This window comes from Miniopterus natalensis, chromosome 9 (assembly GCF_054644295.1).
Source record: "Miniopterus natalensis isolate mMinNat1 chromosome 9, mMinNat1.hap1, whole genome shotgun sequence".
NCBI lineage: Eukaryota > Metazoa > Chordata > Mammalia > Chiroptera > Miniopteridae > Miniopterus > Miniopterus natalensis.
Window position 1 is genome coordinate 29484444 of NC_142089.1, and position 23509 is coordinate 29507952.

Sequence of the window (23509 nt, forward strand, 5' to 3'; positions counted from 1 at the left end):
AGACACAGATGGCTGTTACAGAATAGCCTTGCAAAAACACTAGTCATTTGACTTGAAAAAGCATTCAGAGAAGGGTGAAGGGCCATTAACTCTCACCCTACCCCTGGCTCTAGGAGGTCTAACGAGTCCTGGGTGGGCTTTCTGGGTTTAGGTTTGGGTCTGGAATCTGGGTGGGCCTAGAGCATCTGTTCTTATTTGGAACAACCTCTCTAGTTCACCCTGGAATCAGAGCTTTAGGATCAGACCTGAGGTCATTAACATTCAACAACAGTAACTGAATGCTTATGGGTGAGGCACCATGCAGGACCAGGGGAGATAGACATGAAGAGGATATGGACAGTGTCTGTAAACAATAGGACAAGTGCTATGAGAGAGGAATGTACAAACTGCAATGGGTACATAGGTGAAGAGCTTGGGAGAAGGGGAGGTCTTCCCAGAGAGGATGACATTTCAGCTGCACATTAAATGACGAGTTCCAACAGGCCAGGAAAAGCGGGAAGGGTGGATATTCAAGGGAGGGGGAACAGAATATAAAAAAGCACATGGGCATGAGAGCCTCGTGTGTCTTTAGTGAGTACTGAGCAATCTCCTATCTCCTGGTAATGGAAATAAGCAATGGAAATAAGCAGGATTTAAGGTGGGAGAGGGAGGTATGAACCAGGTTGTAAAGAGTTTTTTGAAACATTCTAAGGGGTCTGTGCTTAACCTAGCGCAGTAGGGAGCTACTAAATTTTTTAAACAAGAAAGGAATTGATCAGTGGGATTTTTAAAAACCCCCACTGTATAGCAGATAATTTCAGGTTGACCAAAAACCATAAAATGGACCTGTGATGGATACTGGGAAGCTCTTAATTTTTTCCTATAGGAAGAAAACTTTGGTTAGAATTTTTCTCTGGGCAACTGGGCCAAACTTAATCTAAACTGCCGTTGGGATGGCAATGGAGGTAGAAATGGGGCCAGGAGTGAAAGGGACACTGGGAGACTAGACTGGTAACCAGATTGAGTAGTGTTCTTCAGCAGTGTTACAACGTGTGCATGACTGCAATCTAAATAAGAGTAAATTTTCTCTATAACTAAGTGACTGATCCTCTAGTGAGGGCTAATCCATACTGACACTTAACAGTCTGCACCGAAGAGGCTGAATTCTTGGTAAGTAGAGTTCAAGGCAAGCAGGTAGCAGGCCCAACAACCCTCTGCATTTCACTTTACAGTTCCCCTACTTTCTAGAGTCCACATTTTACCCTGTGGGAAGATGTCATTAACGCTGATCAAAAAACCAAGATCCTTTAAAGAGTCTGCTCCTCCCACACTACCCCCAAAAGTAAGGTTTAAAAATTATTTTGAAAGAAAAGAAAGTTTGATTTTAAAAGCCAGAAGGTCTTTAGGCTCTATATTTTCTAGTACTTCCATTTTACAGATGAGGCCCAGAGGGGAGTGAAAATAATCAAGGGCTGGGATCTTCAATTTCTCGTCTTGAGAAGAAAAAACTTAGTAACTGTATGGTGACGAATGTTAACTAGACTTACTGTGGTGATCATTTCTCAGGGTACACAAATATCCAATCATGCTGTACACCTGAAACTAATATAAAGTTATATGTCAACTGTACCTCAATTAAAAAACAAAACAAAACAAGGGTTGGGAAGAGCTAATTTAGCTCCTGTATGTAAGTTCTCCAAGGTGAGAAGTTCAGCATAGAACATAAGGCTAATTTTGAACCCGTTACTCGTAGCTCTTTTCTAAGCTTCACACAGTTAGAGTTTAGCTACAGTGAGGTACTTGGTTAAGGTACTTGGACGTGCGGTTCACAGCATGTGCACACGTGCTCCCTTGTGCGTGACTGTGCATAATATAGTATATGAATTAAGAGGAAGAGTTCGGAGCAACAGGCAGAGCTAGTGAGAGGGGACAATGGTCAGCACCTGGGGTCCACTCTAGTCTCCTAGATTTAGACATAAGAGGTAGACTCATTCTACCTAGGGGATTTGAGGCTGCGTGGCAGAGCTAAACATACCGCTGGTTTCTGTCTCTATCCTATAAATCTGACAGCCAATGTGAGGGACTACGATGAACGTTAAACAAATTCTTGGGTTTTGTGTGTTAAAGTCCAGGTTACTAAACCTCATATTACTCGACCATAACAGAATCACAGAATATTAAGACTTACTATGTATCTTAAAGGTGACCTAGTCCAAGTCCCATCCCATATAAAGTAGGAACACCAAGAATGAATCCTTCTCCAATATATATCCATTATTGCTGAAAAGGAATCATTCACTAGTGTTGGGTTATCTCCAATGATAGAAAAATCACTACCTTACAACACAGGATAGTCCTCTCTTAGAAAATACTTTCTTACAGGGCACTTTCTTGCCTCCTATAACTTTCAACTGATTGGTCCCACTTCTGTCCTTGGAGCCTCAAAGTCAGATCCCTTTTCCATGGTGGGCCTTCAATTAGCTGAAGACAACAATCGGTCTCCTGTAGCCTTTCCTTCTCTAGAGGCAATGTTACTCAAATGACAAAATTTCCATTTCCCTCACCTTCCTATCAGCCCTGCTCTAGACATGTTCCTGTTTCTTCTGGTTTCAGCATGGAGTCTAAGGACTCTTTCAGGGGTAGTTTATCTTAGTATAGGGCTGAATAGGACCATCAATTTATCCTCTTGTTGGGATTATAAGATTATACCTCTTATAATATATAAGAGGTATATAAATATATAGCTAGCTAAAAATATAGCTAGCTTTTTGTTGGCAGCCAAAACGCATTACTAATGTATAGTCAGCTTAATTCAACCATAATCTCTGCTAAAGCATGGTCTTTCTATCCCAAACTTGAGAAACTGATTTTCTAAACCTAATGCAGTAATCTCTCTTTCTATATTTCTATAATATTTCTCTAGTTCATTTTTGTCTATTGTTTTAGTATTTTAAGGTTTTCTTGATTCTTATTTTCCATAATGCAAAAATCTGCCAAAGTCTTCATTTAAGTTGTTAATAAGCATGGTGAGTAATAAAGGATTAAATATTTTAAAAAACCTCCAGGGAAAAGGCAGTCTCTTAGTCAACTCTTTCTGGACCACCATTTAATCAGCAATGAATCCACCTAACTGTAGATTTATCTCTCTACTTTGCCTCAGAATACTATGAGAAACTATTAGGAATCTTGCTGAGCCCTGGCCGGTGTGGCTCAATGGTGAGAGCATCAGCCTGCACATCAAAAGGTCGTGGGTTCAATTCCTGGTCAAGGACATGTACCTGGGTTGTGGGTTCGCCCCCCATACCTGGTCAGGGTTTGTGCGGGAGGCAATCAAAACATCGCAACCAGAACACTACCAAAACATCGTAACCAGAACACTGATGTGTCTCTTTCACATCAATGTTTCTCTCTCTCCCTGCCTCCCCCTCTCCCTTCCTTCCTTCTACTCTCTCTGAAAAGCAATGAAAAAATATCCTCATGTGATGATTAACAATAAATAAATAAATAAATAAATAAATAAATAAATAAATAAATAAATAAATAGACTCTTGCTGAAATGCAGATACACAGTGAATATAGGTTACCCTCCCTGACTTCCCAGGCTAATAATAATATGACTCATTCTTAGTAAACTTATAATCACTCACCTTGATCTGTTAAGCTCTTAAGCACACAATTTGCAGATCTATTCTGAGGTTTACAGAGATGAGATCTTGGGAAAGCCTGTATGAATGCTGAAACAGGGGAACTAGCTAGGAAAAAACATACCTAGTATCTAAATTCTAGCATAGGCTACTGGGCATGTCTGCCAGCCTAGGAGGCATACCTTTCACAAAGGCTGAGGAAAGAATGGTGTGCAGGACAAAGAAGGAGCGATGAGTGTGCGGTCTTGTAGCAGGCTGTACCATGGGGCTTTCCTTGGACTACTTTGTCGGGCCCTAATGATGGGATATCTCCTATCTGGACAGACTTCCCAAGATAGGCATAGGAACTCACGTCTCTCCTAGGAAAGGTGCTCAGTAACTTGAACTCATCCCATGGAAATCCTTTGGAAGCTACAAAATCAAAGACAATCTGGAGCTTATTGCTGGCCAGGAAACGCCGCTCGAGGAACTCTCCACTGGGGGTCCGGATCCGCAGTTTGCTCACGGGCTCAGCATCTTCTTTTGGCTCTGGAGGCAGGGCCTGCTCTAAGGACAGCCGAATGGCCTAAGGAGAGCAAAAACCAGATGTTAAACTTTATAATAGGAGAGACTGTGAGGAGTAGGGCAGAGAGAGATCAGAAACAAGCTGCTACTTTCTAGAAACTCATCAAAAAGTGTTGCCCATTTATTAACCAAATCTAATATTTGAATAATAGAATCATGTGTTTTTCATTTTTTACTATTAGCCCAGCAATTTTCAACCTTTTTCATCTCACAGCACATATAAATTAATTACTAAAATTCTGAGGCACATCAAAAAATTGATCTTTTACTGATCTGACAAAAAATAGGTATAATGTTGATTGATTTACAAAAATAATAATAGTAATTGCCTGCCTTTTTGCTCCAAAGTGACTTATTAAAAAAATCAGGTGCCTATTCTTGTATATAAGGAACAAAGAATTAACCGATCAGATGCAACCTTATTATGCGATGTGACAAATAAGATGCAACTCCATATGACCTATATATTTATGGTTCAAGTCAGAGCATTTATACTGGATGGCTACTGTTGTGTTGGCTGTTGTCATTTTTTTATTTGACAATCTCAGGGAAATAAGGTCCGTGCCCGTAACTAAATAGTCAGGTATTGCATGTTTTAATAATTCTTGCAGCACACTGGTTAAAAATTGCCATATTAGCCCAAGAAACAAATAATTAAAATAAATCCCACCTTGATGACACATATTATTAAATTGAAAGGTAACTCCATAGGAAAAAAATGCAGATAAAAAACTGTATTTGTTGAGCAAGCCAAACTGAAGTTTAATAATAGTGTTTACTAAGGCTGCTATTCGAGTATAGGTGTCCCTTATATCATTGTTTTTCAACAATGTTTACTTATATGAGGCCTTTGCTTTTAGCCAGTGTATTTCAAACTGAGCTACTGATAGTTTTTTTCTGCCAACTTACCTAATATCTCTTCATTGTTTCCCACATTGGACCAGTGGTGTGGGATATCTGAGGTCTGTTTTCATTCTGGGGAAAAGCCCGGGAGATGGGGTACACTGAGGAGCAGACATTGTCTGCACAATGAATGGGGTAATGAGCTACTGTTGTTTATCCTTCTGTAATATAATTGGTTGGGTTCAGACAATAATGTAGCATCTGTTGTTATATTGTGCATGGAAATGTCAAAACAGAAAGCAAGCAGACAGGTGGATTAAGGGGAGAACAGCGGGAGAAACCAGGAAATATCATGTTAAGTTCTGGTTTAAAGTAGGTGCAAAGGGACTAATGATGGCACCAAAAGCGCCTGTCCTCTGCTGAGCACAGCACTGAAGCATGAGGTTCGATGCTAGGAACTTACTGAGTGCTGGCAACGGGCAGCACTTGCTAGGTGTTTTATAAACATTACTGCATGTTATGCAAGAACCTTTGTGAGGAAGATGTTATTGGCTCTATATCTTATGAGAGGTACCTGAAATTCCCAAAGACTGTTGTATGCCTAATGGCCAGGATTTGAACCTCTGTCACACCCAAAGCCTATTTCCTAATCATGTATTACATTTAAAGTTTTTTAAACTTCAGTGTTAAAAGTCAAGATAGTGATTAACTTTGAGAAGGTAATTCTCAGGAAGGGGCAAAAAGACTTCTGAGATGCTTGATGAGGGTGCTAGTTATAGAGGCATGTTCCCTTTCTGAAAATTTATCAAGTTGCACACTTAACATTTATACACTTTTTCATATGAATGTTATACTTCAATAAAAACTTCAAAACAATGACAAAATACAGGACTTTGAACAAAAGATAAAGCTTTATGCAGTATAACTAGCTCGCTGAAAATACAGTGTTAAGGTAAATGATCATATTTCTTAACTACAATTCAGATGTATGACCTTTGGGCTGCAGTGGATATGAGAAACAGTCTGTAGATTGTGATTTGGATGCCATAAGACTAGAATTTCTAGTCTATTTTAATGGTTCATGAAAGTAACAGTAGAATACTTCAAATTGACTATCTAAAAAATTATGGATATACGGTCTCTGTAATTATAATGAGGTGTATTTATGTACTGGCAGCTACCTTATTAAGTTGTTGTAGACACTCAGTAAGATAAGGTCTGTAAAGTGCTCAGCACAGAGTTTAGCACATATTAACTGCACAATAGATAGTGATAATGATGACAGCAGAGAGGATTATCCTATGGCCCAGGCTGTAGTGGTGTTATTTTTATGCGCCAAGAAGTAACGCACATAAGGTAAAGACACAAATTATAAACAGCAATTTTACTTTAATAACCTATTCATGGTCCCACCTCCATTCTTGGAGAGGCTCCCTTCCCCCCATGCCCATCCTCTCACATGTTTACAGCCAGAACATATCTACTGAGGTACACCAAAGGATGTTTATGGAGCCTCCTATGAGAGGACAGGCTTTATCTATATTTGAAAGAGAGAAAATTTCAGCCCAGGGTAAATGAGGTAAATCATCAGGAGAAAGTACATATGCTCCCAAGCTCTAGATCCACAACATTATACCTGACATTTAGCAAGTATATGGTTGAAGATATGCTATTAAGAGAGAAGCCTGTGTAAAAGAACATGAAAAAGCAAAAGTCCTAAATTTTTAAACTGTATTTCTTGAAAGAGGCTTAAAGCATAGTAACAGACCTCTCTTTTATGTAAACTTTTGTGAAACTTTGCATACATGATTCCTATAGATACGTACAGTGACATATGGCCTTTACTGGAATGGAGTAAGCACAAGAGCATGAGCTTTGCAGTCAGAAAGACTGAGGTGAGAATCTTAGTGGTTCCCATTTCTATGTGTGACTTCTCAAATGAGCTTTAGTTTTTCTCACTTGTAGAGAAACCTCTAACCTTATAGCTTGGCTTAACGGTCAATGAGTAAACAAAAAAAAAGCAGCTAGTGGAGCACTTGAGATAAAGGTGATGCTCAACAAAATATTTTCTATCTTCTATAACTAAGAGCCCTCAGCATACAGAGACTTGGGTTTGTCAGGCATAGTGTCTTGCACATACATGACAGGCACTCAGTAAGTGTTTGAACATGAGTAAACTCTGATTTCTAAACAGTAAAATATTACACATATTTGAATAGCGGGCTCAAATATCACTTCTTCTACAGTGTTGTCTGATTCTCAAAGCTGTAACTGATTTTTACTTTGCCCTTGAACTCCTTAAGTATTTTGCTTTTACTTCTCATGTTATTTTGCACATTTTTCCTTGACTTGCTGTTACTTGTAGACAGTTTGCATCTTCTCTATAAGATGTAATCTTTTCTGGCAGGCAGAAAATGTTTTATTATCCTTTGTTTATCTTTCAGTGCTCAGCACAGTTCTTACTCAAAAAACATTAGTTGAGTAAGTACGAGGTGGCATCCTCTGACTGAGAATGGTGACTAATGGAGATTTCCTCAGCTCAAGTTAGGGCTCTCCAGGCCTTTCCATCACTTGTTAGATGGCTTCCTCTTTTTATAAGTAAATCTTGCTATTAGTACCATGTCTAGAAAAACGTTCTTTTTTGTGAAGCCACCCTAGGAAGTGATTTGACACCACTTCTCTTTGTTTTCACTGTGCTTAAGGCAAACCTCTACAATAACGTTACATGTAGTAGTGTAATTCTATTTTTACAAGACTAGGAACTCCTGGATGGGAGGACCCATGTCTGCATGCCTATCCCCTGACAGACTGTGGGCACACATCAAATATTAAAAAAAAAAAAAATTGCAAAATGAGTGAATGAAAAAATCTCTACAGTTATGGACATGACATGAACTCAGGGGTGAAAAAAATCAGCCAAGCCAAAAGGATTTCCCAAATTTAGGGGCCCAGTGCAAAAGGTTGCAGAAGTAACTCAGTCTTTTACTGGGTAAAGTGAAGCCTGGGCAAATGGCTGAAAATACAATCTTTGTATTTTTGAGGTGAGACAATATCCAGGAAGAAAAGGAGTATTTGTCAGGCAAGAAGAGGGGAAAGGAATTGAAAAGAAGACAAAACTATGAATCTAGTCTAAGGTCAAGTTTTCTAAGAGTTTCATATAACAGATTAGTAAAGGTTAAGATTTTCCATAGTAAAATGAGTCTGGGAAAAGTTCTAAGAACTACTAACAGCCTCAGTATCAAATGCAGAGGAAACAAACCTAGCTTTTGAGTAACATTTTTAAAAGGTATGCCCTACCTCACGTTCCTCTTCTTGTTCTTTGCGAATCTGTTCCAAACGAAACTGTTCTGCCATCTCTCTCTCATGAGCTTCCCTCTGTTGATAAAAGAGAAGGGGAGCCAGCACTCAATAAACACTGATTTACTTTAAGGAAAAAGAAAGGAAAGGGGAAAACAGAGCTCATTCCCAGCATGACCCAGAGGTGCACTGTGGTAATGGAAATATTTCTCTCTGAAACAATAAAAAAAATGAAAGCAACAACAAAGCATAGCTCCCTGTGCATGTTGGGTTCCTATTCAAATACCTAGCTCTGGGTAGTGTTGCATTCAACAGAACCTTTCTCTGGTCTTCCTTTCTAGTCTTTCCTGCTACGTTTCCTTTACCCAAATATCAAGCCCTATCCTTGTCGGCCTCCATCGTGCACCCCTTGCTTTCTGGCCCCTTGTTGTTAGCATGTATTACTTTTCCCCTCCCACCCCTCTTTATCCAGTTCACATACACAGCCTCTTCTATGAAACTCTCCCCCATCCATTCCCACTCCTTGGCTTTCCAAAACAAAAAAACCCCAAAACCTTTCCACTGCTCTCCTGTTCACTGAACTCCCACAGGGCCCAGTGCTTCCCGCACAACATTTAGGAGCCTAGCCTAAGTGTTACAGCTACCTGTGCCCTTGACTTAAGCTAATCCATACCAGAGTTTTGAGAGCAGAAACTGTGGCTTATTCATTTTACCCTCCTTCAATGCATGGTACAGAAGCAGGTGCTCAAAAAGCATTAAATCTCAACCCTGACTGCACATTAGAATCACCTGAAAAGCTTTTTAAAAATTGCTAGGTTGGACCCTAGACTAAAAATCAAATAAAGAGACAGTAGACCCATTTTTGTTTTCATTTTTATTATTCCCAACAAACTTTATCTTGTCAAAATGAACCATACTTTAAGGACCCAGGGGTAGAGCTATATTCTTTCTGTTACTTGAATCTAGCTTTCCCCATTGCAAACCCAACATTCTTGGGGATCAAAGTGATAAAAGGGCTGGCACTTAAGTAATGAAAGACCATTTTGGATTGAGTTCTTTATCCCAGAAGTCCCTTGACCAAACCTACCTTTGCCCTGTCAGCCTCAAGTGAAAGGCGATAGGCCTCATCTTGCTCTCTCTTCACATTTTCTCTGGCTTCACGTTCATCCTTAAAAGGAAAAGATTCAAATGTGTTTTACCATACTACTTTTTAAAAGGAAAAAAAACCGACAATTCCCTTGTTTTACTCATGTGTGAATTTACTGTAAGTAAACAAGACACTTTTAAGGTGCATAAAAGATAAATAAGCAAACAAACAATAAGATGAGCAGAACGGTATATAGTGAAATTTAGAATGTCTGAAGCCTAGCTCTCTACCACCTACAAACTGTGTGACCTTGGTCAAATTATTTAACCTTTCTAGGTCTCAGTTCCCTCAACTATGAAATAAAACTAGTATTTGTCTCATAGGGTTGTTGTGAGAATTAAATGCAATGATACATAAACTGTCTGGCAAAGCACCTGACAGTTCATTTTCACAATGATCAGATCCCTTTGCTTTCCTCCTGATTCTTCTAAGATAAACTTGGAGATGGTCAGCACTGGGGCTAAAAGACTGGGAGAGAGTGAAGGACTAGGCAGTAATCCCCTGGCCAGTACAGAAAGAGTCTGAAAGCGAAATACCCTAGTTAACTTCAGTCCACACCACACCACTAAAGCTTGGTTCTCAAGTATTTCCTCACTACATTCACACCCTTGAAGTGTGCATAACGAACTTCTATATGTTTAAGATCTTTTAGAATATTTTTAGCTTCTTAAGTAATTATGCCATCTGCCTACATTTAAATTGCAATTTCATATGAACTTAAACGTTAATTCAACTGCCAGAACTTCTCATTTGTTAAATTCTGGAGTATAGTCAATATACATGTACTTAAATGTAATAAATATCCACACCTATTGACATTAGACTACAGATTTCCTGTTTGGTCATTCTGTGTAATAGGCTAAATCATATAAGTCATCAATATTTAATTATTTTGACATTAAAAATGGAATTTCATATGGTTTAACTTAATAGTAACTTTTTATCTCTCCTAGTCAATATATGCTCACTCAAGGTTGAGTGTATGCTCAGCACTGTCTTACGTGCTCTTTAATTCAAGTCTGAATTTCTCCCTGAAGCCTCAAACGCACTTTAGTTTCAATGATTCAACTAATTTCACATTGATTCCCAATCTTTCAAGTAAAAAATTAGGAGGATTTAGGTGTTGTTGACCTGAAGCTAACTGCTACACTCTCTCTGATGAAAGGGTATGCTAGGGAAAATATACGTTAGAACAAAATATAAGGAACAACGATTAACCTGAGAGACCACACAGGCTGCAAAACAGAATAATTTACATGTCATATAAGACTACACATGAATAAAATGGGTTTTAAAAACTTCTACTTGTAGACTTGTATTGAGTCATATTTATATTTTAAAGAAATAGAAGCATATTCATTTAAATATATCTTCACTAATTCCAACTGGATATTTCCCACTTTGGTTAATATGCTACAGCTTTACTATGACCGGATACAATAAGCCTGATAGGACATATTTTGTGTATTTCTTTTTATATTTGCATTGCCTAATTCAGTACTCTCTAAATTCCTTCCCCCGCTCAATATACAAGTTTGTACAGAGCGGTTACTTAACAGTTCTCTTGGCCATGGCTGATCTATATTTGATATACAACATCTTCATTTTTAAGTCACTGAGGAGAGTAACAGGAGGATTAGCAGACCCATGTTCAAGACCTAGCCTTGCCAGAAGCAAGCTGTGTATTCTTGGGTAAATAATGTCTCCCTTTTCAGTCTGTCATTAAATTAAAAGACTGAATTTCTAATAATTCTATGCTTCTGTAGACTAGTCTATGTGTCCAAATTTAGATATACCTAATATAATCAACAATTTGTGGGAGTAATCTTATTGTTTTATATTTCAAATGAGAAAATATTTAAGATCTTTAACATTTTATTTTTACCTTACTTTCCCGATCCCACCCCTCCAAATTAACGTAGGTTCCTCTTGTAACATTCTGTACTTTCCCTATAAAGTATTAATCACAATTGCATTAATTTCATATAATTATTTATTTTATGTGCGATTCTCCCATGACACTGTAAGCATCATAAAGGCAGGGACCTTGTCTATAATATACACCTCTGCATTCTGAGTATTTCACACAATGTCTAGCTTTTGGGAAGTGTTTAATAAGCACCTGTTGAATAAATAAATTGTCTTTCTGGGCATAAAATATTTATTGTTTGAAGTAAAAATTCAGGAGGAAAAAGATAAAGCTCATCCACAAAGCAGCCCCATCTGAGTCCATACCACTGACTGGCTGGGCAAATGACATGCTATGACACAATGTATACTCAACAAAGGAACCTTCTAAGAGCTACCACAGTTGGAGCTCTTTGAGCACAAATATAGTTTATAATAAAAGCATTCTTAATAAACAGCTCTGTTTTAAAAGAGACTGTTGCAGATATGAAAGGCCATTAAATACATGGATCCCTACCACAAAATGTGGCACCTGTTGTGAGAGGACTTCCTGAACCTGCCAACTTCCTTCCTTCCCTTCTCCTCTCTCTCCCTTCATCTTCCCTCCCTTCCCTCTTACAAATATTCATTAAGAACCAACTTAATGATTCAACTAATTTGAATCATACCAGGCATCAAACCAGCACTGGGGATATAGAGGCAGGCCACAGTTCAACAGGAGAAGAGATGGATAATTACTCGTGGACTACTTTCATTATTTTATGGAGTCTACTGATTTATTGTAAAGAGCCCAGTGTTCAAGTTTTATATTATTTTCCTTTTGTGCCTTAAATAATGTGGCTCTCTCCACCTGAAAGACTTCCTGCTCCATCAGCTTTATCATTCAAAATCCTACCAACTTTTCATTTACTTTTATAAATATAAGAGACCAACATGTCCAAAAGAGCCACTATACAGGTGAAGAAAATGAAATCATGAGAGTAAGTTACTTACACGACTACTTGTTAAGTCAGTGGCAGGGTTTATACTTAAATCCAAGTCTCCTGACAGTTTCCTTCCTCCACCCTCTTCCCCCAAATCCAATGCTCTTCCCCTTGCCCACAGCCCTCTCTGACCATAGCAGACAGAGGGCTGGCTCCAGATGAACTTTCCTAAACTCATTATTTTCACAGCTTCCTGTATGTTGGTAGTTGCTTATGAATGGCTATTATTTCTCCTTTTTTATCTTGTAGATTTTATACTTGTCTCTCCAACTGTCCTATTCACAGTAATCTCCAATTTTGGGATTTAGAGAACACTGCTTAGGTGCTTCCCTGTATTATACTACATGATTAGATTTTTAAGAAAATCCCAGGTGTTGTGGTTAACATTTCATGTCTAAATGTGTTCTCATAACTTGTAGATGTGTCTCTTTACCCTTAATAAGTAGGACCTTGTAAACAGGGAAATGGTCCTAGTATATATCCGTAAAGAGATATAGATCAAGATAACCTGAAATTCTTTCAATATAAGTAGAAAGAGTAGATAAAATAGAGCAAAAATATTACAAAGTATTACTGAGCATGTGAAAAAGAAAGAGAAATTCCTAGGTACTAGAAATAAAGAGGAAACTGAAAATCAGAGCAGGAAATGATGATATAATATGGAACGTGACAAGGTAGATTATACATCTTGGTAACCTACAGGCCCAGTATGAACCATAAGATTTTATTTTGGATCCAAGCGAGGTAGGAAGTTGGAAATGTTACCTGTGAGATAACTTTCAGCAGTCTAACATAAGTGTAATTGGAATCTGAAAATAGGGTGCTGGGGGAGAAAACTTATTTTAAGAAATAATGACCACAGTTTTTCAAATATGATGAAAACTATAAAGCCACCATTCTAAGAACCTAAATGAATACCAGGAAAAGAAACATAGACAAAGCTATGCTGAGGCACATCAAACCCAAAATGCATAAAATTCAAAGCAAAAAGAAAAAAATCTTAAAAGCCATCAGAGAAAAGACATATGTATTATTATGAACAAAATAAGGTGAGCAGACTTCTCATCAGAAACAGCTGCAGAATATAAAATTGCAATATAACAAGACAGTGGAGCAACATCTTTAAAACACTGAAAGAAAAAACAATTGTCAACCTAGAATTCTATATCAGTAAAATATCTTTGAAAATTGAAGGCAAAAATAAAGACTTTCTCAGATATATAAAAGTGACCCAGGCTGTGAGGATTAACTAGAGGAACGCATGGTGGAACAGTGTCTAAAATATACTAAGTCTCCAGACTGAAAGAAATGATCATTTTGTTAATGAAATCAGAAATGACTTACAAGGCCTCATCCACTCTATGGTAACAATGAATTCCTTGGTCCTAGGCCTAATTTATCATGTGGTTTCCACTCTGTAAAAAGCTCATTTCCTTGTTAAAAAAAGCTACCATTAACTAAGCATTTGCAAAGGAAAATATAATACTAATGAATATCCCTCTACCTATATTTTTATCTAAGACTTTTAATCCTTTAAAGTCTTATATTTCAAAGTTTACAAAGCACTTCCACATGTGATACAATAATTAGGTTGGCCAGGAAATGACTTTTATCCCCACTTAGAAATTAAGAAATTGAGACTCAGAAAGTTTAAGTGATTTTCCCAGGATCACACAGCTTCTTAGAATGTGCCTCATCTAGAGCTTTCTGCCATTTCACTTCTCTTCAACATGCATGCTCATTGTGTTTTCCCCCTTCTAATTTTTCTTCCTTCCAAACATTATATAGTCCTGAAGCAGTGTGGGAGATAGTCATGGGATGATTTTCCTTGGAATAAACTGTTTCCATTTGCTACAAGGAACACAATATTTCACTTGTTATGAGAACTGAATAGGAAAAACAAATATAGGCTTAGTTTATTTTATTACCAATGGACTCTCCATAGAGAAGAGCAAGGCGGTAAGGAATGGATCTGTACCTTCAGCCTTGTATTACCCTGTAGAGCTGTTATTGTCTATTTATGTTTACTTCTCTTTTCAGATCCTAAGCAAAATGAAGAGACTTTTCCTTGTTTAGCTCTGTATCCCGAATCCCAAGCAGTGCTTGGTACTTTGTAGGTCCTTAGAAATTGAAGAATGGGTGAGCATTTGGCTCCACAGGCATTTGTATTATAAGTTTATATCTGTTAAACTGATTTGCCTATAAAATCATTAATGAAACTGCTCAAAAACAGTGAAATAAGTATTATGGCAAACCTAACACTCAACATTCTTTCAGGTTACATACCTGAAAAAATAGGTTTGATACCTATTATATCAAAGACTGAGCCTTAGTGTTAGATTAATTGGTTATATTTTAAACTGTAGTTACCAAAAGTTTTAAACAGAGAAAGTTCAAGATAGTCCATTGTAGGACTATAAAAATAGAAAGATGAAGTAGCAAGTAATTTCCAAGTCCTGAGACTGTCTTGCTTTGCTAGAATGTAAGTCTCTGGAATTTCCGGTGATGTTTAGAAAAGATTCTTTTTCCTCTGGATGGAAGTGGTATGTGGGAGTGAGTTGAAAAGCTGGATTTAAACTGGTTTGCTAATTTCTTTAGTGGCAGAATTTCACATGATAAGACTGCTGTCTCAGTGTCTGTTTTAGAGGAAGCAGACTTGTGAGAGTTTATGTTATGGCTATACCAATCCAGAGAAAATCTTATTGCTTGGTAACCTAGAATAAAGCCTTCTCATTTTCCAAGCATGGTGACTCAAGTTCAGATTTTTGCCGTCATCTGCTTAGACTATATAGCATTAGTCTCATAACAGGTCCCCCAATTTCTGGTCCCTCCTCATAAAATTCATTCATTCCTTCATTTACACATTTATAAAACATTTATGCATACCTACTATATGTTAGGCTTTGTGTTAGAAACTGGAAACAATAAGATGAGTATGACATAGTTTCCTTTTCTCACTAGTTGTAGGAAATAAACTTGGAAAGGAAGGCAATACGTATGAGAGTCTATTATGGATTAGTCATTTTACATATGTTGTTTTCTTTTCATTCCCACAGTACTGCAATAGGATATTATTATTTCCATTTGACATATGGGGAGGCTGAAACTTGAATTTAAGTCTACATAATTTGCTTGTCAGGGACTAGACAAGGTTTTGTAATTATGTTTATCTATTTCTAATGCCTATGTACTGTTCACTAAACCAATGGTTCTCAAATTTTAAGATGCATAGGGGAATACTTGTTATATAGGAAATCTGTGAAAACAAATTATCTAGCCTACTTGTAGATTCTGATTCAGTAGGTCTAGCATGGGAGCTCAAAAATCTGTATTTTGTAAATGTGTGGTCAACAGACTACACTTTGAAAAGCACTGTACCTCAAAAAGAAAACAAAATAAGAGATAAATTATAACTGTCATAAAGATATGAACAAAGTGATAAGCAAACAGCATAGTCAACAGAATTATTTCCTAAATTACTAATCAAATCATGTTATTTCCCACTTAAAAAAGTGATGGCTACTCACTGCCTACAGTTTAAGGTTTAAACTACAAGAGAACATAGAAGTACCTTCCGGGTGTGGCTCTAATGCACATTTTCAGCCTCTTCTCTCCTCCCTTCCCTCTGGCAACACCTCCTTCTCACCTTATTGAATTACTTCTCATTGCCCACACGTCCTAAGTCATTTTACATCTACATGCCTATCACATTTCCACATTTTTTTCAAGGCACTTTCTCCTTAATCCAAATGATTACTTCCTACTCATTCACCCAAACTCAGTTTTTATTATTATTATTATTTTTGTAGAAAACATTTTCTAAGTGCTTACTAGATGCCAGGTACCAATCTAAGCACTTACATGTGTCAACTGCTTTAATCCTATTAAATAACTACTAATTGAAGAAAGTGAGGCCCAAACAGATTCAGGTTATACAGCTGCTAAGTAGCAGAGCTAGGATTTGAATTGAGGCAATAGGGCACCATATCTCTTAACTGTTAACTTTTAGTTGGTTCTCAGACAGTGAGATACTCTTAAGTAAGGACTCTTCCAGTTACTCAGGGCCTAATTCAAACCACGGCTCCCTTCAGATTCCCCTAGCCTACTCTCATCTCTTAATCTTCTGAACTAACTTCCTTCTATTCCACTTGGATGTGACCTACGCCTCCCTGCTTCGAACCTAATTACTCAATAATTGCTTTATGCACTGAGGCTTCATCGTTAGAAATAAGTGGCATGCTTTCTGCGGGTAGAAACTGTGTTACCAGCTTGGCATATGGCAGGCACTGAAAAAATTTTTGTTGGACTGAAATTCAGAGCAAGCATTTTACCAGCTAAACTGTTCGTGGTTAAAGAGAAAGCACATGGATGGGGAATGGGCAGTTCTCTCAACGTGAATGAGGGAGTGAGTGGGCAGGTATTTGTTAGTTCCTTCTCTGACAGAAGGCTGTCATTCTGAGAAGCAAATATGAAAGGATTCTTAAGCATATGACAGATTGTTCTCCATGGCTGGCTGGCCCTAACTTTCAAAGTGAAATTCTGTAGTTCAGCCTCCTAGTAAATAATAATTAAATAGCTATAGCTCTACATTAAAGTTATTATTTGGATTAAAAAGCTATATAGGTTTAACCCCCTTCCCAGGTAAGAGATGTTCACAAACACTTTGGGGTGGTTGCAAAGCTGAATAGTTCTATTGCTTTGCATGAATAAACTAGTTCAGGACCGCAAAGTGTATGTTCTTTGTCTCAGTTATGCCTGGAATATATGCAGTGAATAGATTTCACAGGTTGTGTTCTTTGCACTTTACATATAATTATTCTAACCCATCTTTTCCTCAGGGTAACCCTTTACTACTGCTGAAGTAATAAAATCAAATATATATACATGCATATGATAAAAGAGCTTTATGAAAAAAAGAATTTACGGAAGCATTTTTTCTAGCAAAAATACGTAAGATAATTTTTTTAAAAGGAAAATGTATAAATTGGTGCAGCCACTGGGGAAGACAGTATGGAGGGTCCTCAAAAAGTTAAAACCAAAACTACCATATGATCCAGCAAATCCACTTCTGGGTATTTATCTGAAGATAATGAAAACACTAACTTGAAAAGATATCTGCACCCCCATGTTCACTGCAGTATTACTGACAATAGCTAAGACATGGAAACAACCTAAGTGTCCATTGATGGATGAATGGATAAAGAAGATGTCACATCCACGCACACCCATGCACATACAAATACTCTTCAGCCATAAAACAGAATAAGACCTTGCCATTTGTGACAACTTGGATGGACCTTGAGAACACTATGCTAAGTGAAGTAAGTCAGAGAGAGAAAGACAAATACCATATGATTTCACTTATATGTGGAATTAAAAGAAAATGCCAAGCTCATAGATACAGATACAGAGAACAGATTGGTGGCTGCCAGAGGTGGGGAGTGGGGGTTGGGCACAATGCGTAAAGAAAGTCAAAAGGCACAAATTTCTAGTTATAAAATAAGTAAGTTATGGGATATAATGTACAGCTGGGCAACTATCGTTAATAATACAGCACTGCATATTTGAAAGGTGCTAAGAGGGTAAATCTTAAAAGTACTTATCACAAGAAAAAATTCTGTATGTATGGTGATAAATGTTAACAACTTATTGTGATGATCATTTTCTAATTTTCTAATAGCTTTTACAGTGGAAAAAACGTAGCTAATTTTTTTTCAGTTTCAGCTTAAAATTATTTTCCCTGTTGAGGCCTTTCTTTCTGAGTTTGATAGGCAGATTTAACACCCTACATTTATTTCCATCACAGGGTTATAACATTATATTGAAATCCTTTGCGTGTCATTGAACACTTAAAGGACTGTGTCATCCTTCTATCTACTAATGCTTAGCACAATGAGGGCATGTAGCAGGTCCTTCATAAAAATGTGCTGGTTTAGGGGCCAAGAAATGAATTAATGAAGGTTTACCTGGTGAATGTCTACATAGCATCCTTTAAGAGTCAACGTTGCCTCCTGTAAGAAGTCTTCTTCATGCCATCTCTGTACTTTGTAATTATTGCCATTACTGCATTTTTGTACCATATTGTGATTGGATAGGGTAACTGGAATTAAGGCAAATTTTTAACTGGAAGGAAAGTGCCAAAAAGTTCTTAGGATCCCCCAATGAGAGGCATACAAATCACAGAAAAGTAATTTGGAAAGGCAAAGGTGACTTGTTAAAAACACTAATAGTAGGCAATAGAATTTCTCCCCCTGCTATTTTTCTATACAAATTCTCTGCTTTCTGTAAACTGGACCTACATGACTTCAACTTCTTCAGTCTTTTGCTCATACTTTCTCCACATCATAATGTGTCTTCCTTTTACCTCTGCACACACAAATTGTTCTGTCCTTTCTAGTACTAGGTCAAATCTTATCTCTTCAGAGAAGACTCTCCTGATTATGAGGATCACTCTTCCTGAAGTCTAGGTCACACAACAAACTATTTCTGTAAGAATACAATTTAGCTTTTCCACTGTAAAAAGTAAGTTTCTTAAAGAAAATTAGTCTCTGGCTTTTTTTTTTTTAAACCTCTCCATAAACAACCAGTGGAGGGCCCTCAATCTGGTAGCAAACAAATTCAAGGTAAAGGTACTTCCAGCAACCAAATTCCTTCTTACAAACATCATTATATATTACCTAGTGGAAAGAAAAATTCACGTAGGATATGACTGTCTCCAAAGATAGAGGTTTAGGTAGTGTAATACTTAAGTCATAAACAGTTTCTTTGGAATCTTTTAAAAGAATTTGACTTAAGAGAGTGTCAGTTAACATTTTCCTTAGGTGCCTGTCAGGTTTATGACATTGAGAAGGTCTCAACTGCCACTTGAGAAGGCTTTAGAAGAAGCAGAGGTTTTCAATTTTTATTTGGACAACACTAAGATAGCTACTTCTAAAACAATGGTACATAAAAGAAAATACAATAACTAGGTATATTTCCCCCAAAGCTGCATTGCTAGAAAGTAAACATACTTTGTTAGACTGTACAGTTACTAAAAACAAAAAGTGGACAGGTTGGGCCAGCTATTTAACAATGAGTGCCTTTGTCAGTAATAAATGTTGACAGCCCAAATCGAAAAAGAATGCATTACTGAGATATCATCAATTGTCTTCTGTCATTACAAGGCAGTTCCACCTAGTCTAAGCTTGTCAAAAAGTGTTACTGTAATCCATGAAGAAGTCTCCACCTCAGGCAAAGGAAGGAAAAATGTGAAGGACTGGCTCTGAACAGGTGTGTCGAATTGGAATGTCAAAGTTGAGTTATAAATCTCTTTATATTAGTTTCATACATGACAAGTTATTAACTTCTACTCTGAGGTGTCAAGCATGGATGAACAGATCTATCAGCAGATGCGTTAAGAGCAACAAATGTAAATAAACGGGGTGTGGAAATAACTTTTTAACAGTGAGCATTATTCCATGCGCAGGGGTAGACAGCTATGACAAACCTCCTTATTCTATTCAAGTGAACAGGATATTTGGGAATCTAGGAATGTCTGACCTACTCTTCAGGGCAGCCCGCTCTGATTCTACCTACTCTTGGGAAGAGCGCTGCTTTAGTTTATCCCATGAATTTTTAATGCAAATGTAACTCAGCTTTAAAAGGGATCATGATGTATATAAAGCACATGTGTGTGTATCTGGTTTTGACACAACTGTATGACTTTGGGCAATTTATTTAACTTCTGAAAAGCCTCGGTTTCCTCCTTAATAAAATGGGGACAATAACTATCTCCTAAGATTATCATGAAAACTAAAAGAAATTAGCTACAGAAAGTAATATAAGTCAGAAAGACAAATACTGTATGATCTCACTTATATGTGGAATCTAAAAAAAAAAAAATCAAGTTCATAGATACAGAGAACAGATTGGTGGTTACCAGACACAGGGGGTGGGGATGGGTGAAATGAATGTGGTCAAAACGTACAACTTCCTGTTATAAAATAAATAAGTCATAAAGATGTAATGTACAGCACGGTGACTATAGTTAATAATACTGTATAGTATATTTGAAAGTTGCTTAAAAGTTCTTACCATACACTCAAAAAATGTAACTATATGGTGATGAATATTAAGTAACTTTTTTGGTGAACATTTCACAATATCGAATCATTATGTTGTACACTTGAAAATAATATAATGTTATATGTCAATTATATCTAAAAACCCCCCAAAAACCAAGAACCCTTTTTCTGCGCAGAAAACACCTATAGAAAGGCACCTATGCCTTTCTCAACTATCCATTTAATACCCTCATCATTAACAGTCAACTCAGTTAGCAACTCCTCCTCAGAGTTACTGCTGGGTATTAGATCTTTTATGACTTGCTTTTTCTATGGAGTTCTGATGTTTAAAAATACAGCGTTTTTTGTATCTCACATATAAGTTTAAATACAGCTATATCAAGGAAAACTCTCCTAAAGAACTATTGACCAATGAGTTCTTGCTAGCTTCAGGAAGTAGTTCAGATATATATTTTTAAAAGACTAATAGTAAAGGATCCTTTTAAAAGTTGGTCTGTTCGCCTAGCGGCGTGGCTCAGCGGTTGAGCATCAACCTATGATCCAGGAGATTGCAGTTTGATGATTCCCGGTCGGGGCACATGCCTGGGTTTCAGGCTTGATCCCCAGCAGGGGGCGTGCAGGAGGCAGCCAATCAATGACTCTCTCATCGTTGATGTTTCTGTCTCTCTTTCCTCCCTTCCTCTCTGAAATCAATAAAAATCTATTTTTTAAAAAAAATTGGTTTGTTTTATAAACTTGGCTTTAGTTTTTCAAGAAAATACTTTTAGTCTCTATCTTGTGATGACTTAATCCTGTTTTTTTTAATGTTTCTTTATCTTTATTGTTGAGACCATTACAGATGCCCCCCTTTTAACCCTACTGATCCCCTCCACCCCACATCCATCCCACCCCCAGGCCCTCCCCACATCAATGTCCACGTCCATGGGCCATGCCCATAAACATGTTAAGTTCCCTGATTAATCTCTCCCCACCCATACCCCCCTCCCTGCCTTCCCTCTGAGACCCCTCAGTTTGTTCCAAACTTCTACATTACTGGATCCACTTTGTTCATCAGTTTATTTTGTTTATTATGTTCCACATATAAGCGAGATCATTTGGTACTTGTCCTTCTATAACTGGCTCATGTCACTTAGCATAATACTCTCTAGTTCCCTCCATGCTGTGCCGAAGGCCAAAAGGTCCTTCCTCTTCACAGCTGCATAGTACTCCATGGTGTAAATGTGCCATAGCTTTTTTATCCACTCATCTACTGATGGGTACTTGGGCTGACTTATTCCTGTTTGAAGAATATATCTACAGAAGCCAGAATCCTGTTTATCACTAACTCTGGAAACAGAATGGGTGTGACAACAATCACAATAAGATTTTAAACAGAGGAAAGGAAAAGGAATGGAGTGCTTAAAACAGTAAGATAAAGACAACACTTAGCACAAAAAGTTACACATTCCACGGAGCAAACCACAAAACCAACAATTTCTTTTGGCAACACAAAAAGCTGCATGAGCCAATAAGCACACCAGAATGCTCCTCTGGCAAATGTTGCCCATGTTTCGCTAGTGTATTCTTAGAATTAACAAAGAAGTGAGAATGATGTAACTGTCCTTGAAATCTGTCCTATCTCCAACATCTGATTTCTGACAATACTGAGCTACTGCTCAGATACAAGTTAATCAGAGAGGTTGGACTGAAAAGGAGTAATCCTTGTACCTATGGTAGAAGGTTCTAAATAAATTAGTGTTGAAAGGACGAACAAACGAATGAATGAAAACAGATAAGGAACTATCATAACTTATTGATAATCAGAGGTTTCTAGATTACTCATGGTTAAAAAAACACCAGTGCATATGAAAAAAACTGAATCCATTTACATGTTAGAAAGTATCTATTGTTTGGAACAAGGCTAAAAGCAGAAACTGATCGTGGCCACTGCCATACAGCGATAACTGCTTCCCCCCTTACCCCTTGGTTGCCAACAGCGCCCTCACTGCAGCAAAGCACCTCTCGGTCCCCAGGATCTAGCCTAGCACTATGTGCTTGATAAATGCTCAGTAAACACTTACAAAACCAAACTGATACCATTAATGAAAATGTCTATGAAAAAGCTATAGGCAGGTTTGTCAAAAAGAGGCTCATATAATGTACACTTCCTGGTTAGAGATGGAACAATTAGTGATATAAAGGCTAGTCCAGTCTGGACCACTAAAGAATGACTCAGTAAGAATATGGTTTGGGCTTGGCTTTAATAAAAGCTTTACACAGGTTTGGAGGATGGCTTCCTAGGCTTGAATTTAAACTTAACTTTGGTTCAGTTACATCCATCACTTTAATGATTCTGCTAACAGAATCATTCATGAATTTGATTTTAACTGGAAGCTTAAGATGTCTTATTTGAAATTTTTTTAAAAGTGAAGGCAAATTCACAATTAGAAGGAACAGTGTTTCTTGTCACATACACTCAACTCATTATGGTCTATGCACAGTCCGTCCAAAAGAAGTCTTTAAACTTAGAAAAGCTTTTCCTAGGAACTCTACTTATGACCTGAATAATAATTTTCATGAAGGCACTCTAAAACAAAGAGAAATCCTTACCTCTTGCAGTTAAATTTCAATAAAAATGTCAATTATATGGAGCCTTGGATTTTTCTTGTAACCCTCATACCCAATTTTGTGCTAAGTACTGAAGGAATTAAAGCCAATTGCTTTATCAATGAATTACAAGGAACACAAATTAAGATAAAAGAATGACCTGGGAATGTGCATGCAAATATTGTGCTTTCTTATTATTATACAGCATAATCTGTAAATCTAGTACTACTGAGACTCAAGATTTAAATGGCTGAAGAATGTATTTAGTAAATTATTGTCAATCAATGCCTCTATTTTAGGATAAATGTAATCTTGAAAGGCAGCACGCCTATTATTACAAATTCCTAACTAAGCACAGTACTTCATTATTTTGAAATGTCACTGTCAATTTACAGAGTAACAGATAAACATCTTTCCACCATATACCCAATTACCTTTCCCTCAGAGTAAATGAAACACTGACTATAAAGAAAAATTACAGTGTTTTTAAAACCA

At 37.3% G+C, this 23509-nt stretch overlaps 1 protein-coding gene across 1 annotated transcript in view; it reads right to left on the minus strand.

Moving 5' to 3' along the window:
- FAF1 (Fas associated factor 1) overlaps window positions 1-23509 on the minus strand; it is a 276569-nt gene that overhangs the window by 26586 nt on the left and 226474 nt on the right. Inside the window, exons 16-18 of the mRNA XM_016214169.2 lie at window positions 9415-9495; window positions 8328-8405; window positions 3976-4188 (exon numbers count right to left, since the gene is read on the minus strand). Coding sequence (XP_016069655.1) covers window positions 3976-4188; window positions 8328-8405; window positions 9415-9495 — 372 coding nt within the window. The remainder of the gene's footprint in view (window positions 1-3975; window positions 4189-8327; window positions 8406-9414; window positions 9496-23509) is intronic.